Source organism: Cheilinus undulatus, linkage group 21 (assembly GCF_018320785.1).
Source record: "Cheilinus undulatus linkage group 21, ASM1832078v1, whole genome shotgun sequence".
In the NCBI taxonomy this organism is placed as follows: Eukaryota; Metazoa; Chordata; class Actinopteri; order Labriformes; family Labridae; genus Cheilinus; species Cheilinus undulatus.
In genome coordinates, this window is record NC_054885.1 from 5,096,273 (window position 1) to 5,115,030 (window position 18,758).

General features: G+C 38.8%; 2 protein-coding genes across 2 annotated transcripts; both read right to left on the reverse strand.

Annotated features, from left to right (window-relative positions):
* Nucleotides 1–267: 267 nt before the first annotated feature.
* On the reverse strand, nucleotides 268–7,875 carry ankrd54 (ankyrin repeat domain 54). Its single transcript, XM_041816789.1, has 8 exons — nucleotides 7,236–7,875; nucleotides 5,756–5,803; nucleotides 5,570–5,668; nucleotides 5,267–5,338; nucleotides 4,982–5,029; nucleotides 3,784–3,908; nucleotides 3,588–3,695; nucleotides 268–1,863 (listed from the first exon to the last, which is right to left on the reverse strand). The coding sequence occupies exons 1-8, from the start codon at nucleotides 7,624–7,626 to the stop codon at nucleotides 1,789–1,791; spliced, it is 966 nt and encodes a 321-aa protein (XP_041672723.1). The 5' UTR covers nucleotides 7,627–7,875; the 3' UTR covers nucleotides 268–1,788.
* A 1,085-nt stretch (nucleotides 7,876–8,960) lies between these two features.
* On the reverse strand, nucleotides 8,961–18,015 carry foxred2 (FAD-dependent oxidoreductase domain containing 2). The gene is made up of 10 exons (XM_041816712.1): nucleotides 17,815–18,015; nucleotides 15,647–15,867; nucleotides 15,235–15,540; nucleotides 14,910–15,161; nucleotides 12,270–12,578; nucleotides 12,021–12,187; nucleotides 11,536–11,701; nucleotides 10,128–10,354; nucleotides 9,823–9,993; nucleotides 8,961–9,671 (listed from the first exon to the last, which is right to left on the reverse strand). The coding sequence occupies exons 2-10, from the start codon at nucleotides 15,862–15,864 to the stop codon at nucleotides 9,439–9,441; spliced, it is 2,049 nt and encodes a 682-aa protein (XP_041672646.1). The 5' UTR covers nucleotides 15,865–15,867; nucleotides 17,815–18,015; the 3' UTR covers nucleotides 8,961–9,438.
* Between the last annotated feature and the right edge of the window lie 743 nt (nucleotides 18,016–18,758).

Below are 18,758 nucleotides of genomic sequence, written 5' to 3' on the forward strand. Positions count from 1 at the left end.
TAATCAGAATGATCAAAAGCATCTTAATGTACCAGATCTTTTAAATATTACATCTCTCACAAAAGTCAAGAGTGCAGCAGAGGAATAGATACACGAAAACTCCAAGCAAACTTCTGCACAGTGTCTAAATTCCACAAATTGATTGGCAGACTGCTCAACTGGAAAAATGCAGGCAAACCCTTCACACAAACTTCTTAGACACCTAACTCCTGTGCACTCTTTTCTGAAAACATGAAATACTTAGGACACATCAAATATTTAGCCAAACATATTGATTTATTGATTCACACATTTTCATTTTCATCAACAGCGTAACCAATTTTTACAGCACATTTCACATAAAAACAGGACATGCAAGAGAAAAAGGCAACAAGATACAAAGATGCTGTCAATAAGAAAAGTGAAAATAGCACTGTGGAAACTTCAATACTTTCATGAAAAGTACGTCTCATAATTATCTTCAAAGTAAGCTACTGTTGGCAGGCAAACAGAGAAAATGTCAACACATCTCAGTGACTAACATAAACACTCACGTACAAACAAACAGTCCGTCTCACACGCACACAAAAGAGCTGAAGCCAGCCTCCACCTGTAGGTTAGCTTCTGCCCGTTAGCCTCCTGCTAATGGCTTTTCCCCTTAGCTGGTTTTTCTTTGTCCTTTTTCTGAAAGGCTCACACATAATGGTGTTTTCTATCCAGAATTTTAACAGACATATGCAATATCTTTGTACTGGAATTAACATTTAAATATGATTTAACTTAAACCAACATAACAACATATTTTAGCACAGTTAGCAATTCCTGTAGCTAAAGTCGGGCTTCATCAAAACTTTAAATCCCAACAAAATAACTAACGTTAATCCTTAGTTTACAAATGTAGCTGTCTAGTAATACTGTAGATTAGGGCAATGGTTCCCAAAGTGGGGGTCGGGACCCCCTGGGGGTCACGAAACACTGAGGGGGGTTGCAAGATGCCTTAAAAAATATATTTTAAAATAGATTTAACTTGTACGTTTTTCCCATTTTTTAGAAATATATGCATACAATCAGTTCAATTTGAAATAAAATATGGTCATCTGGTGAGATTTATGCTAAAAATAAAAGTAATGTTTACAAAATCCTTAAAATTTAGGTCTGCACTAGCTTTTCTTGAATGGCACAGCTATGCCTCAAGCACCCTTAGTGACCATGGGGGTCCTTGGTCTTGATCATTGTTACTTTGGGGGTTGTGGGCTGAAGAGTTAGATGTAACAATGCACTCATCTCACAATACAATACAATACAAAGCACATATTTGATTGCCCAGCATGATTTTACGAACTAATTCTATGATTGGAGAGATTTTAATTTAATAAAAAAGACTGGATTGCAGTAAATTTATGTAAACACAAATCTTTCATTTCAATTCTAGCTGTAAAATCCCAAAATGTAATATTTCTCATTTTTTATGCTGCTATTTTTTGTCACTGATGTCAAAAAGGGCAGCAGAAAAGCAGAGCGCACCCTCTGCTGGTAAAAAGAAGCATTTAAGTTATTTATGTGCTTTCAATTGATTTAAATCATCTATATTTTTATTCTCTTTTTAATTGCATCACCAGGTGTTGTTACAGCCCTAATATTCATCTTTCCTTTGTTTACAAGACAGAGGATGCAAATGTGACTGTCTACTAATACTGTGGATGATATTTTCTTTACAACTTAGAACAACCCTCTCACCATAGATAAACTCTCTTGTCTGGACGGAGGCTAGCGGAGCAGACGCTGTACTTCAGCTCTTAACACCGTCTTCTACCTGTCACCCAAAGTCTGTTTCTGTAGACTGAGAGACGTAAAACTGGCCAATAAATCCGTCACTTCATCCACCTGAAAAACAAGCAAAATACACAGGTTAGAAATACATTTATCAACACGTAAAAGTCAAAATAAATGGTACTGAATAATATACCTGTTTTTTTTTTACATCTGTATGTTAAGATTGTAAAAACTGTTAATACTTTTCAATACCAATAGAGAGTGCAGAAACTATCATGAACCCATTGCACAGGTAAATCAATTGTAGTCTGTTTTTAGGGGGTTTTCTAGAGAGCGTGCATGCACCATTGCATCTGTTTAACATCATTACTGGCCAATATCAGGCCTGTTGACAAACACTGGATGACCAGATTTATGCTGATCTCCACTATGTCAATATTTACAAGTTATTTGTCGCTGGTACTGACGCCAATACCAATATCTAAATGTAGTTTAGACCTAATGCTTTAGTCCTAAAAACACGCTGTAAAGTGTAAGGAATGATGATAAATACAGACAGACTTCAGCTGATGTAGGTCAGTTGGATGACCCTAAAACTCCACTAGTTTTCTTGTTTGCACAGCCAACATTTACAGCTGAATAAGACAGATTTCTAAAAATATGGGTTGTAAATATCAGCAGGAATTTTCATATCTGCTGATACTGATATTATATGGATATTGCGCATCTCTACCGTTGGCATATAAAAAGGTCAGAACATATATAAGTAGCCATTGTTTATCTGTCGAGTCCTATAAATTTATTTCTGGGTTGTAGTGCACCTAACTGCCTAATCAAATAAAATATTTTACCCAGGACAGAAGAAGTCGACTGCTGGTCAATCTCTGCTCTGTTTTAAAGGGATATTTCAGTATTTTTTCCTGTGATTTTTAGTAAGCATTGCTGCTTTAAGAAGGTCTTGCTGGTTGTACCGGCCAGGCAGCTAGGCTATATAGTGTAACAGATGGGTACAGTTTCTCTGTGGAATTTAAAGAGTTTTTGGTAAAAGTAGGCCACGAAACAATGTTGGCTCAAACGTATGCACTATCAAAATTTTTGAAGCATTTTATCTTATACCCAGAAAGCTTCTGTTTTTTTTTCCACTATATGGCAATGAAAGAACAAGTTACCAGCAGCCAAAGCATTGCAAAATAGTGACAAAAACAGAGAATCTGTGGGTATAAAATAAAATGCTTCAAAAAATTTTGATAGTGCATACATTTGATCCAACATTGTTTTGTGTTTCATTTTTTTCCCAAAACTTGCTAAATTCAGCAGAGAAACTGTACCCATCTGTTATGCTGTAGCCTCCTAGCTGGTACAACCAGCAAGTCCTTCTTAAAGGAGCTAAGGTCTAAGAATGCTTTACTCAAAACTGGAGGGGCGAATCTTCTATTGTGTGCATGCAGCAACGGTTTTCACTGAGCTAGAATGTTTTTTGGTGATTTTGGCCAGAGCGGCAGCTCATCAGCATCCTTCCACTCTTTGTAACTTTACCATTAATGCACACAGACTTGTAGATATTAGCTAAAATTTCCAATTAGATCTTGTACACAAACGTTTAATAAAAGCTGCTTCTGCAGGGATCCATTCAAAGTTACAGGCAAACTCATGCACACATTCTTAAATGGATGAATATGTTTGGAACATTTCAGTAGAGTGCAGGATTTAAAATTTTGACTGTTGAAACAATGAAGTTTCCAACATAGAGAGCTTAAGACTTCAGTTTAAAAACTGAGCATCATGACAACCTTATCACATGTTTATAAAGGAATTATTGAGGAATTAGATCTCACCTGTTCTTTGGTGCGTGTGTGCTGCAGCTGTGTAGAAATGTGCTCCAGCCTCTCTTTAGCTTCACTCTGTCCCATCGAGTTCAGGTATTCCCTCAGCATTTGAATGATCTGCAGGAAAAGCCAGACACAAATAATCCTCGTTTAATACATATCAGGAATAGAAGAAAGAAGCCAGGTGAGTTAGCAGATGTTCTACCTGTGTGACCTCCCCTCTCAGTGTCTCTAAACTGCGTGAATCTCCTTCCTGGAGGATATTCAGCTTTGAGCGTGCCAGGTGCATCGGCGTCCTGCCTGCTCGGTCGAGGGCGTCCACACGAGCTCCTTCAGAGACAAAAGAGGCAAAATCTCTCAGTTAGACTTAAATCATAAAGAGTTTATAATTAATAACACTCTCTGAATTTCATTAAAGCTGCATAAAGACTCAGGTTAGTTAGGATAATCTTTATGTTCATCTGACTGGCTTTGCTGAGGTTGCATTTTTCACTTACAACAGTGCAATAAGAAGCCAGCCGTGCACATTGCAAATATCTAGAGCAGTGTTACTCAACCAAAGAGCCGAATTTTTTTTTAAAAATACCTTTGCAAGAGCCACAATCTAAGTGGTGAAAAATGGGTGAAAGTGGCAATAGAAGTAAGTTAAAGCTGGCAAAATAAGTGAAAAAGCTGCAAAAAAGTGGCCAAAAACGGGTGAAAGTGGCAAAATAGGCAGAAAATGGCAAAAACTGGGTGAAAAGTGACAAAAAATGTGGGGAAAAGGGGCCAAAATGGGTAAGACATGACAAAGAAATGACTTACAGGTGGCAATAATGGTAAAAAAGCAGCAAAGAGGTGGGGGGAAATGAGTGAAAAATAACTAAAATGGGCAAAAAGCAGCAAAAAGGTGGGGAAAAATTAGTGAAAAGTGACTAAAATTGGCAAAAAGCAGCAGAAAGGTGGGGGAAATGGGAAAAAGTGACATGTAACTGCACCTTAAATGGGCAAAAAGTGGCAAAAAAGGAAAAAAAGAATGCTATTTGTGAAAAGCAGGATGAAAGAGGCAAAAAGGGTAAAAAGGGGCAAAAAAATTGCAAATAAGGACAAGGAAATACACAGACAAAAAGGTTGACAATTAAAGCCTGCTGTATAAGTTTGGGAAAAAAAACCTCAATGGATAATTTTGATGTCAAAGTTTCCCTTTTGAAGTTTTTCTGGGGAATAATTAATAAATTTCACATTTAGACATAAAAGAGCCACATGTGGCTCTAGAGCCACGCGTTAACACTGATCTGGAGTTTCTGTAAATAACTCCAAAGGTAAAAATGCTGTTTTAGTTCACTTAGCTAACTTACCATGACCCTCCTTTAAAGTGAAACAAATATTTCACAAAGAATTAAACACCATTAAAGTGTCCTCACCTCCTCTCAGCAAAGTGGTGATTACAGGCACGTGGTTGGTACAGGCCGCTGCAGAAACAGGTTACAGAAGTGGTCAAATAAATACATGAACAAGGCTTTAAAACACAAACTGCATGCAAAAACACCTCTAAGATCTAGCTTTATGTGTTACAGTGTATTGGCATGAGTTAACTGATGTGAAATGAAGCAGCTGCACACTGGTGTGTCAGATTGAAACCACAGTCGTCAACACTAGTGACCACAGAGCTGCAGGTTTCACAGGCTGAGGTGATCTCTTGGTCTTACCCAGATGGAGGGGGGTATTTCCCAGACTGTCTCGCTGGTTGGGGTCAGCGCCGTGACTCAGCAACAACTGCACTGCAGTCAGGATGAAAAAAGGACAGGAAGTAGTTAAAATGTGGTTATTTGGCATCATAGATCCCTGAATCCCAAAATAAGAGACTTTACAATCCTTCTAATATGTCCTGCACAATAGGGGGAAGTGTATAAAACACAAACATAGATAACATAGTAAACAGAGGCTGAGCTGATAACTGACCTCATGCAGCTGCTATTAGAGCTGTTTTGAATTTCTTATCAGTGACCTACCAATGCCCTCGTTGCCGTTGCAGGAAGAGAAATGCAGCGCTGTCCTCCCCTTGTCATCTGCTGCACACGGGTCAATGTCGTCCTGCAGGAGCTTTCGAACTGCAAGAGTAAAACTTCATCAGCTTTTTTCGGTCTTATTTAACATTTACATGGCGTTATAAGGCAACGCATTAAAGCTAATCTCACCTGTGTCAATGTCGTTGCTGTTCGCTGCCTCTCTCAGTCTCTTTGTAGCTGTGGTTAGGAGACATTTAAAGGGACAAGGATGTAAATACGGAGTTATGACAGGATGAACAGGGCCAGAGAAACAAACACAGTTTATTAACAGGCACACTATTTTAAAGGAGTGTTTGTTTGAGCAGGGATCACTCAAACAAGAACCGTAGCAGTCAGAAAATTGAACTATTATATTTATTCATAATAAGACACACAGTGCCTGAGTTACAATGTGGTGGAACTGTTTTATCCTAACATGTTTGATTTAATGCTGTCACAATACCAGAAGTTAAAACTGTGATATTATTCTAGTAAAAATCAAACCATACTGATTAGAGGTGTAACAATGAATTAATGTATTAAATAAGTTCTGCAAAATTTGTGTACTTTTTGATATGACTGATCATAGGATAATGGAGATATGATAATTTAAAAATAAACAAAAATGTTAACAACTTCATGCTGCAAACATATTTGTACAATTTGGACAGTAAAGTCTCTCCTTGTGACTGAAGATCATTATGTTTCTGTACTTTCTGATCAGAGGGCTGCACGGGGTTATCGCTGTCGCCTCACAGTAAGAAGGTTCCTGGTTCGCATCCCAGTCAGGGTCTTTCTGTGCAGTTTGCATGTTCTCCCCGTGCATGCATGGGTTCTCTCCGGGTACTCCGGCCTCCTCCCGCCACCAAAAACATGCTCATTAGGTTAATTGATGACTCTAAATTGGCTGTAGGTGTGAGTGTGAGCGTGTCTGGTTGTCTGTCTCTATATGTCAGCCCTGTGATTGACTGGCGACTAGTCCAGGGTGTACCCCGCCTCTCGCCCAGTGACAGCTGGGATAGGCTCCATATGTTCCCCATATGGCATATGTTACCAACATAATTGTGCAATCCAGACAGAGCCCTCTCACTCTTTAGTTTAAAAATATGACTGAGGATACTTTTGTTTCTGCCTTTTCTAGTGAAATTGATCAATGAAATAAAGGAGATTTTCATAATCTTTAAATATTTTGACAACTTCAATATATGCTGCCAACATATTTTTGCAATTTCAACCACACTTTCAGTCTTTACGTTTTAATAAATGGCAAAAGCTTATTACATTTATGTACTGTTTGATACCTCTTATCATAAGATTATGGAGATTTTATCATTTTAAAACACACCATATTCAAAAATGCAAAAAAATTATGACTACTTTAATATGCAGAAATGTTGACAACTAGTTGTGCAATTCAGGGGTTCTTGGTAATTAAAAAACTAAAATTTCACAACAATTCTACCAAAAGTCATGTTATTGGTATCAAAATAACAATTTGCTATTTATTTACATCAAAATATCGTGATATCGTGTATCGCCATTCAGCTGAAAAATATCGAGGTATACTTTTAGGTCCACATGACCCAGCTCTATATTAACACTAGATTAATTTCTCTTTTTATCATCTTACCGTAAATATCTTGGCCCAGAGGACCGAGGTTCCTCACGGCTCTCTGGTGCCTCCTGGCCCGGCTCCCTGTCATCTTCCCCAGCTTGCTCGACATTCCCCCGGGGCTGAGCTCGGCTCGTCCGGGCTCCCACAGGAGGTGAAGGTACTTGAGCTCTTTATCGTCTCTCTGTCCGAACCGACCCAGCACCACCTTCCCCTCCCCGGTTCCACTGATCCCGAACCCGACAGCAGCTGAGCCCCCGTCCTCCATCATCGTCTCCCCGTCAGTCCGCAGCTCTCTGCCCGTCTCCCACTGCTCCTCTCCGGCTCCGGGCTCCACCATGTACTCCCCCTCGGAGCTGGAGCGATCATTGTCTGAGGATGTAGCTACGATTGGGCTCCACCCGTCCATGCTTCACCGTGGCATATGGGTGCTGGTTTACACTACAGCTTCTGCATTACTACTACAGCTACAGCTAAAAGGAAATAAAACTGTTATTAACGATAACTCTACATCTACCGTCTGCAGGCCTGAGGCCATCCCACGGCTTCTGAACGCAGAAGCTCCCCCATTATCCTCCGTTAACTCTGGGTAATTTAAAATACTCTAATAGTCAAAGAAAACCTTCCTTTTTAGCACCAAAATGTCCCCTATTTCACATTTTCCATCTCAACGAACACAGGTAGTAAAAAGCTACACTACTGGACAGAATACAGCAACACAGCGACGAGGACCAATCAGATTCTGTGTTGGTCAGCAGCACCTGTCCAATGAGAGCTCCGCAACCGCACAGCCAATCAAACTGCCTCGTTTCGCTCACTTTTTTGAAAATCTTTATTTAAAATTCATTTTATTGTACTACATCAAAAACTAATATTATTTTCAAAACAATAATCACTTAGCCACAAAAACAAGCCCGTAGCCAAGAGGGGTTGGAGGGGAAAGAGCCCCCCCTTACGGCAAAAGGTCCAGATTTAAGATTTTTAAAAATATTATTATTAATAAACAAGATAAAGTCAAGTTTATATCAGTAGCATAATTCATGTACAGGGCAATTATACTTTATAACATTAAGACCATTAAAAGTCAGACAAAAAGACTAGAAAATGTAATATATGTACATTATACATACATGCACAAGCCCAATTCCAAAAAAGTTGGGACACTGTGCAAAATGTAAATAAAAACAGAATGAAATAATGTTCAAATCTCATTAACCCATATGTTATTCACAATAGAACATAAACAACATACCATGTGTTAAAGCTGAGACATTTTTCATTTACAGAAAAATATTAGCTCATTTTGAATTTGATGGCAGCAACACATCTAAAAAAAGTAGGGATGGGACACCAAAAGGCTGGAAAAGTAAGTGGTACTAACAAAAAAAAAGCTGGAGAAGCATTTCGCAGTTGATTGGGTGAACTGGCAACAGGTCAGCATCATCACTTGGTATTAAAGGAGCATTTTGGAGAGGCAGAGTCTTTTAGAAGTAAAGATGGGCAGACGTTTACCAATCTGAGAAAAACTGTCTAAAAATTTAATAACAATTTCAGAAAAACTTTCCTTGATTTGAAATTGACTGCGAATATTCCACAATCTACAGTCCATAATATCAAAAGATTGTTTTTATTTACATTTTACACAGGATCCCAGCTTTTTTGGAATTTGGGTTGCATTTTATACCCCCTTTCAATGTGATCAAGAATTTAAAAAATACAAAAAACAAAACACTTTTCTCTCTTTAAACCGTTTATTCAGATAAAACATCAAACATAATCATTTAAAACCCTCCACCAATAAAGCTTCACCTATTTTGTATTTATATGATATGAAAACTGCATATTATTCTGATGTATATAAATACTGAGTGAAGAATAAAAATAAGGGAGCTCTGAAGGGACAAAGTGCTTCTCCAGTGATGAACAGCAGACTTTCTGAGATGATTACAAGAAGGAAAAAATACACATATCTCAATATTTCATACTTTTCTTAATCTCTGTTGCTTCAGATTTAAATTCAAGATAATTTGACCGTTTTGGACCCCTAAGTGTTTTAAAATTAAGACAGGAAATACATTCTTTGGCTCAACCTGTGAAGGATTTGTGGAGTGAGTGCATTACAGGAGCCAATGATCTGTAGGATGGCATGCTGTTGGATGTAATTGGAGGGAAACTTTCAGGATAATGGAGGTAGAAGGACATAAACAGCATCATGAAACATTCAGAGGTCAAGTTTCAGTCCTGAAGACACAGAGGCTCCAGCCCGTGTCAGGTAGGGAGGGAAAGTGTGGTCAGCTCCTGGCGTGTCTGGCTCTGCCTCTGTGGGAGTCAAACCTGCGGCGTGAACATCCTGCCACAGCTGATGATTGGGAACGACGCCCTGCTGCTTCAAGTATCCTCGCTGACAGAAGATCGGCGGCTTTCGGTGGGTGAGGGAGAAGCGGAAACATGATTCTGAAAATGAGAAAGAAACAGGTCATCTGTTTCCTGTCTTAAATATTTAGGCTTTGTCTGTGTTAGAGCTGGACTATCATGGTTTACCATAGTCTGAGTGTTTGCTTCTCTTTTCATTCTGTTAAATAGAAGTTCAGCCTTTAATCCTCACCTGCATAGAAAGCTCTGAGGTCAGTCTGGACGGCGTGCTCCAGGAAGCGTCTCAGAGGCTGAATGTGAGAAACAGGACCGTCCCACTCTGTGAGGAAATCCTCCACCATGTGATGAATAGCTTTAGGTCTGGGTAAAGGCCAGCCGTGAGGACGGAACTTCATATCTTCATCTAAAGTGACAGAAAAAAACACTTTTATTTTTGCTGTTTCTTCAAGTAACAAGTGAATAATTTTCCCTGATTCTGACTGAAATTTATCAGCATTAAAGAGACATTTTGTAGGATTTAGTCCTGCTTCTGCTGACCTGTAGGGAGCGTGTCGTAGTAATATAAAACAGGATGTAGAAAGTTGGATTTCCAGGCTTTGGTCCAGTCTGTTTCTGCTCTGTTCCGCCCCAGGAAATCGATCTTCTTCTTCCCGTACTGCATGAGGAGAACAATAAGTCCGTGATCGGACGCTTCACGACCTGAGAGCGACGTGAGCTGAGGCAGAGCCTGGAGGGGAAACTCCTCCAGATATTCACAGTGAGAGCTGGAGGGAGGAAGGATGGCAATGTCAGCAGCAATAACTGTGATGTCTTGGGGGGAAGTGGAACAACCTCAATACCAACAAAGTTGGGACGCAGTGTAGAATGTAAATAAAACCAGTATGCGATGATTGTTAAATCTCATAAACACACATCTAATTCTAGATATAACTTAAATAACACATCAGATGTTGAGATATTTGACCATTTAATGAAAAATTTTAGCTCATTTTGAAAGTGATGGAAGCAACCGTCTAAAAGAAATAGGGACAGGACCATGTTTACCATCATGTAGCATCCTCTCTTCCTTTAACAACAGCCTGTAAACGTCTGGGAAGTGAGGAGACCAGCTACTGGAAATTTGGGGAGGGATTTTGTCCCATTCTTGTCTGATGTAGGACTCTAGCCACTCAGCTTTCTAATGGTGAAAGGTTTGGACTGCAGGCAGGCCAGTTCAGCACCCAGACTCCTCTATTGTGAAGCCATGCTGTTGTGATGGATGTATGTGGTTCAGCATTGTCTTGTTGAAATGGTCAAGGCCTTCCTTTATCTACTTTTCAGAATTGATAGTTCCTTTCTAGGTGTGTCAGCTGCCCACGCCATAGGCACTAATGCAACCCCATACCATCAGAGATGCAGGCTTTAGAACTGAGCCAGGAGAACAAGCTGTATGGCCCCTCTCTTCTTTAGCTATGGTTTCCAAACAAATTTAAAATTTTGATAAAATGACCACAGAACAGTTTTCCATTTTTCCTCAGCCCATTTTTAACAGGCTTTGGCCTAGAGAAGGCAGCAGCTTTTCTGTGTACATCTGCCCATCTTTACTTTTAAGACTCTGCCTCTCTGAAATGCTCCTTTTATACTCAGTCATGTTACTGGCCTGTTGACAACCAACTTCATTAGCTCTAAAATGCTAATCCAGCGGTTTTTCATTAGAACCACTTACTTTTCCAGCCTTTTGCTGCACCATCCCAACTTTTTTGAGATGTGTTGCTGCAATCAAATTCAAAATGAGCTTATATTTTTCATGAAATGGTAAAATGACATATGTTATTTATGTTCTATTGTGAAAAAAATGGGTTTATGAAATTTGACAATCGTTGCATTCTGCATTTTTATTTACATTTTGCAAAGTGCCCCAACATTTTTGGAACTGGAGCTGTACATAAAAATGGCATCTGTTTACCCTCGAAGAAGTATGACGTCTCCGAGCACCTCAAACATCTGGTACGGCCCGGAAGCTTCTCCAACCCGCTTCAGGATCCACGACTGCAGCTGTGAGGTCGACAGCCGGGTGGAAGGCCACTTTTTACCATGATAACGCCACTCAAGAACCCGGTGAACGGCTCGCACTGTGGTGAAGAGATCGGATCGTTAACTCCCCTTTATTTGGAGGTAATAAACCTAGACTTAAAATATATTCAAGTAGCAGAACCACAGAAAAAATCATGCTTTTGGTCTCTTATTTGGTCTCTATATTTTCTCTACTTATACGTATAAACTTGGATGATTTTCCCTAACTTATGACAGCCTTTACTCTCATTTTCCTCCTGCCTTGTTTATGTTTTTGTAATTATAATTAAAACAAATGCATAAATGGTGTGACAAGTCTGCTTCATTTCTGCCTTTGTGATCGACTTTAGATTTCAAAAAGCGCTCTGTAAGATTCACCTGTGTAGCGAAACCCATGGACAAAACCTCCAGCAGACGCTCGATAGTCTCTGGAGTGAGCAGCAGTTCCCAGCACGAACAAACCTGGAGTGCTCTTCCCTTCATACCAAGCTGTCACACCAGGTAACCTCCCTTTGGCGTTTTCACTGTTGGGTGGGCAGGCAGAGCTGTGGAGACATTTAAAAATGTAATCTTTAAAGGATAACCATGAGAGGATGAGACTGATAGGTTGTAAATGTGTTTCTGTACCTGTCAAAGATGCTGAAGTTGAATCTGAATCCGAGGCATCGAATCACACGGTCGTACGGCTTCCTCATGGAGAAGTTGTCATGGTGAAACCCTGGAAGTTCTTCTCCTGTCACTCCAGAGTTGTTCTTCTCCTCTTGGTTCTGTAAATATTTATTTAGAGTCAAATACAGCTGTCCTTTCTTCTCTTTCCCCGACCTCCTCCTGCTCTGCTCCTTCCTCTGAGCGATGACGATTTTCTCCAGACGAGCCTCGACCAAACCGTCCAGAGACTTGAGCTGGTAGGTGTCTAACAGCTCGTTATTCACAGCCCTGAGGAGAAAAGAAGACATTTTCAATTAACAATGCTTAAAAATCCAACACAGAGCAGCTGGTAAAGTTATCACAAAGTTAAAACGATGACTCCTCTCTAGGTGTTGGTGATAACGCTGGATAAAACTGAAGTTTAAGGAGACAAATGGAAAATTTGGAGCAGCTTGACTGATTTGACAATCAATACTAAACACGGGTACCAAGGTAGAGAATACTGAATAAGCGAGGGTAAAAGCTCAAACAGACTCTTAAAGATGGGCAAAGATTTTGGCTAAATCAAAACCAGAGGTTGAGTTAGATTTTTCTATATTTTCAGGTTTGAAGTGGTTCCTTTCCCACATCATTCCCCACTCCCTCCCTGACTTCCTACTCCGTCCACTGTCCTGTCCTCTCAATAAAGACAGACAGCCAAAAAATAACTTTAAAAACATTCCCTGTTGAATCAGCTGAGCTGCATTTAGACTTTTAAAGAGGCAAAAACTTCAGGGACACACAGAGGAAGAATAACCGGAAGAACAAATGCACACTTCAAAAAGACTCAAGGACCCTGAGAGCTATTTTTATACCGAACATTGTGATCCCATTGTTTGTGCACTCTACTAACACTCATGAACTTCTGCATGCAAATCAACCACAAACAAGCCGCCTACACCATAGGCACTAATGCAACCCCATACCATCAGTGATACAGGCTTTAGAACTGAGCCAGGAGAACAAGCTGGATGGTCCCTCTCAAAGAGGGCGCGGCATCCATGGTTTCCAAAAATAATTTCACATTTTGCATCTCTGACCACAGAACAGTTTTCCATTCAGCCTCAGTGCATGTTAAATGAGCTTTGGTCCGGAGAAGACAGCGGTCTGTTGGGATCCTGTTCACATATGGCTTCTTCTTTGCATGATCCTGCTTTAAAATGTCATTTGTGGATGGCACGGCCAACTATGAATGATTTCTGGAAGTGTTCCTGAGCCCATGCAGTGATCTCCAGTACAGAATATTGACCTTCCACCCCTCTCACAGAGATTTCTCCAGATTCTCTATATCTTGTGATGATATTTTGAACCGTAGATGGTGAAATATTTAAAGCAGTGTTACTCAACGCGTGGCTCTTAAGTCACATGGGGCTTTTTCATAATGATTTGTGACTCTTTTATGTCTTAATCTGAAATATTATTCCCCAGAAAACCTTAAAAAGGAAACGTTGACCTCAGAAATGATCTATCAAGCCATATTCATCAGTCTATTTCCCACACCTATTCAGTAGGCTTTAACTGTCAAACTTTAATGTCAACTATTATTTTCTGTCTGTATATTTTGGATTGCCCTTATTAGCAATTTTTCCTCTTTTTGCCACTTTTAATCCAATTTTGCTGCTTTTAGCCAATTTTTGCCACTTATTTGTTCTACTTTTCAACTACTATTATCCCATTTTTGCTGCTTTTTAACCACTTGAGTCACTTTTCACTCATTTTTTGCTATTTTTTTCTGCTTTTTGTCCATTATTGCCACCTGTAACTCATTTTTTTGGTCACTTTTCACCTATTTTTGCCACTTTCTACCCTTTATTGCCACTTTTCCTCTCAATTTTCACCCCTTGTCACCCATTTTTTCCACCTTTAACTTATTTTTATTGCCACTTTAACCCTTTTTGCCACTTTTCACCACCTAGATTGTGGCTTTTGCAAGGGTATTTTTATACAATTTGGCTCTTTGCTCTTACACTGATTTAAAGACTTTACAATTTTACATTGAGGAACAATTTTCTGAAATAGTTCCACAATTTTTAGAAACAATTTTTGCAGTTTCTGACAGACTCTGTAAAATGCTCTTTTTATACCCAGTAATGTTGCCAACCTGTTGCAAATTAACCAAATTAGTTGCAAAATATTCCTCCAGCTGTTTTTTTTTTTTATTTTTACCACTTACTTTTCCAGCTTTTTGTTACCCCATCCCAACTTTTTTGAGATGTGTTGCTGCCATCAAATTCAAAATGAGCTTATATTTTCATAAAATGGTAAAATCTGATATATTGTTTTATTCTATTGTGAATAATATGGGTTTATGAAATTTGAAAATCATTGCATTCTGCATTTTTTTATACGTTTTAGGCAGCGTCCGGACTTTTTTAGAATAAGGCTTGTAGTTTTCCTAGTAAGTACGATGAAATGTAAATGGTCTGAATGAGCATTTAAACACCTGGAAGTGTCTGATAAATACTTCATACAGAAACTCTTATATCAGTGAAAAACAGCTGTAAAGTCTCAATTATTCCAAGTGTCAGTAGTCCAGATATAGATTTAACCACCTGAGGAAACATCAGCTCTTCACTCTACCTGAGATCTCCGACATAATGTGTTTGCCAGGCCAGTCTAACAGGACTCGAACTGAGCATGTGCACCCGACTTGCACTTCCTAAGATGCTCTGAGCCGTCTCAAAAGCAGAGTTCCCTTTCCCCAGGATCAGCACAGCCTGGTTCCTGTAGTCCTCTGGGTTAGTCGAGATGGACTCGTAGCCTTCCACCAGCTCAGAGCCGACAAACTCCACCTTCTGAGGAACCCACAAACCCGTGGCTACCAGGAGAACGCTAACGGAGAGAAGACAGAATTACAACAATCCTAAAATATGTGGCATCTCTGGTTCAGTGTGATGTAGAATACCTGCATGTGTAGTCTGTCCCATACTGATCTGTGAGGATGTACTTCCTGCTGGTCGCTGACTGAACCGCCCTGATTCGTCCCACATCGACTCCGTACTGAACCTTCAGGCCGAGCTCCTTCTCAAACATGGACAGGTAGATCGGAAATGAATCTGCAGGAGGATAAAACTCACTGCTGACTCTCTTGAACAAGAGGTCGGGTTTATCGCTCAGCAGTGAGTTCCAGTCGTGGCGCAGGTTAAACTCTCGGTTCTGCCGTCCCGTGTGGATCTTGTTGATGCTGATGAGCTTTCTGTGCCTGGGATACCTAAAAAACAAAAAAACAAAAAACAAAAAAAAAGTAGTGAAGTGTGAAACTACATTAAAGACTGCCACATGCGTATCTATTAGATGTGTCTGAAAAAGTTTCATACTTGTGAAAGAAGCTGCCTGGTCCTGAGTTCCTCTCCAGGATGATGTAGTCCCTTTTAGCCTTGTGGAGGAAGTAACCCATCTGCAGTCCTGCAGGCCCGGCTCCAAGCACACAGTACTGGTAGAGTCTGGTGCCATTATGGTGGTGGTGGTTACCAGGAGAGCTCTGGACACAGCCAATCAGGATGAAGAGGATGTAATAAGGAAGGCTGGACTCCATAGCCTGAAGAACACAAGGAGAAATGGTTAAAGTTTATTATAACAATAATTTAGTCCAGACACGATCATCTGATTAGGACAAGAGGTAATCAGTAAGAACTAATATACAATATAACAGATCTGATCTGATCCTATTAATATGCCGTTTATTTCATAATTTCAACTTTTTAACTCATAATTTTGACCTTTTACTCCATGATTTCCATATCTTAGAATTATGACATACTATCTTGCAATTTTGACCTTTAATCTATAAATCTGAATCTTTAATCTCGTGATTTCAACATTTCAACTCAAAATTTTTACATTTTCTCTCAAAAGTCTGACCTTTCGTCCCATTTTTGACTTTTTATAATTATGCATTACTATTCCTCATACCGTCTGGCTTTTAAATTTAACAATTCATACTTCAAATCCCACAATCTTGATTTCTAATCCCATAATTTTTACTTTTATTTTATAACTGTGACTTTTTTTCTTGAAAGTTGATATTTCATCTGATAATTATAACTTTCAATATAATGATTTTGACATTAATCCCATAATTTTAACTTTTGCTTCATAACTTTGACATTTTATCTCATAATTATGACTTTAAATTTCACAATTTTGACTTTTACTTCATTTTACCTTTTGCTTCACTACTTTGACTATTAATCTCATAACTATGATTTTTAATCTCATAAGGTTGACTTAAAATTTCATCATTTTGACTTTTAATCTCATAATAATGACTTTTAATCTCATAACTTTGACTTTAAATTTAATAATTAATTTTAATCTCATAACTCTGACTTTTAATTTCATGATTTTGACATTCAATCTCATAATAATGACTTTTAAACCTCATGATTTTGACTTTTGATCTTGTAATAATGACTTTTAATCTCATAACTTTACCTTTTAATCTAATAATTAATTTCAATCTCATAACTTTGACTTCTAATCTCTTGATTTTGAACCCCAGCTCACAATTACGACTATAGTTTTGACTCTTTAAATCCTTTTATTATGATTTTTTACACCAAATCCAAAATTTGATCTCATTATTTTGACTTTTATTTCATAATTTCAACTTTACCCTCATAAATCTGACTTTGACCTACTTTTTGGGGTTTTTCTGTAACTATTTGACTTTTTGATCTGATAGTAATGTCACCATTTTTTAAATAATTACCTCAGTTTCCCTCTCTTTCAATCTTTAAGTGGTGGAAAAGGGCTATCATACATAAGAGAAAGGCTAATCCATAAAAACTGCAAGATACTGTAACTTCTGTAATAGTGGAGTCACTATTACAGAAGATTGAATTATAATATGATATATGGTATGAGTAGAACAGTTAGAATTGATTTATTATCACAGCAACAATAAAATGAGAATATAACACCTTTAAGTGGGTCATTTCTTGTTCCCGGTGATTAAATATTGCAGGTAAACCCCATTATTCTGTCTAAATTGCTCAAAAACAATGGTTGCCAGTGTTTTTGTCTGACAGTGATGGATTAGTTCCTCGGTAATACACCTTTCTTAAGACATAAACACAATTAATTTTGATGTTCGGTACTTTTCGTCATTCTCGGTGCCTAAAATAATACATACTGTGTGATTTTAAAACGTGATGTCTGAACATATTTGTCATAATCCGTTAAATCTAGCATCGGGGCCATGATGGGACTATCGTTCAGCATCTTGGAGCTTTTAACACTACAGCTATAAAAATAGGCAGCTGGTTGGCTAGATTGACATCTAATCTTTTAATTTAGTTATAAAACCGGGTTAAATGTGCTCGGAAACAGCACTAAACTCTAGCGGGAAACCCCCGGCTCTACATGAACTCCACAGCCGATGTTAGAGCGCTCTGCTGCGGATGTGACGGATGCCATCTCCCGCTGAACCAGATGTGAGCTCGAGCTAAAGGAGGCTAAGTTTAAACATGGAGACCAGCCTTACCTTCTAGTCCAGACGATCCCTCCTACCCGACATCTGTGAATTAGCATGTAGCAGAGCTGTCGAGTTAGCTACATGTTTGGTTTTTAGCATTATAACCGTGTTTATCTCCGAGGATCTGTTCTCTGGAGGTCCACTAGCAGACCACCAACACCAACACCGACCCCCTCAGGCTGGAGAGACCAACGGAGGGCTGCTTGTGTAAGAGAGGGGGTGTGATTATAAGAGAGAGGAGAAAAGAGGACAGAAAGAAAAGGACACTAATCCCTTTATAGAGCGAGGATCACACTTCTTTGAAGTAACCAGCTTTGTTCATACTTTCAACCTAAGTGCTTAAGACTAGAGGGGCCTGATGAATGAAGGTATGAAAGACTTGAATAACTCTATTCAGATGTACGGAATCCCAAAGAGGAAAATTATTATCATTTATTTTTCGTCCATTTTTTCATGATAAACATTAATTAAGATTATTTCTCTCTCAGAATAAATATTAAAATCAAGTTAAACTAATTACCACACTAAATAATTTAAAATAAAAAATCAATTCACTTACATCAACTGTTTTATTTTTTTTATGCCATGATTTACTTCAAAAAGTGGAACTTCCATAAATTCTATATTCATCATTATAAAGTGAAATATTTGAAGGCTTGTATTTGTTTTAATCTTGATGATTATAGCTTACAGCTCAAAAAATCCAAAACCCACTATCTCAAAGTATAAGAATATTGCAGAAAAGTCCAATTTGCAAAGGATTCCTGAGTTTTTTTCTGCCATTCTGGTTCAGTACACACAAATATAACCACAGGGAATACTGCTGGCATGATTAATGTCTAGAAGATAATATTAGACACCCTCCTCAAGCAGGGTAAGCCACTGAAGGTCACTGCAGGAGTTCTTGAATCTGATTTGTTTGACAATCCTCTGAAGGCTGAGCTCATCCCTGT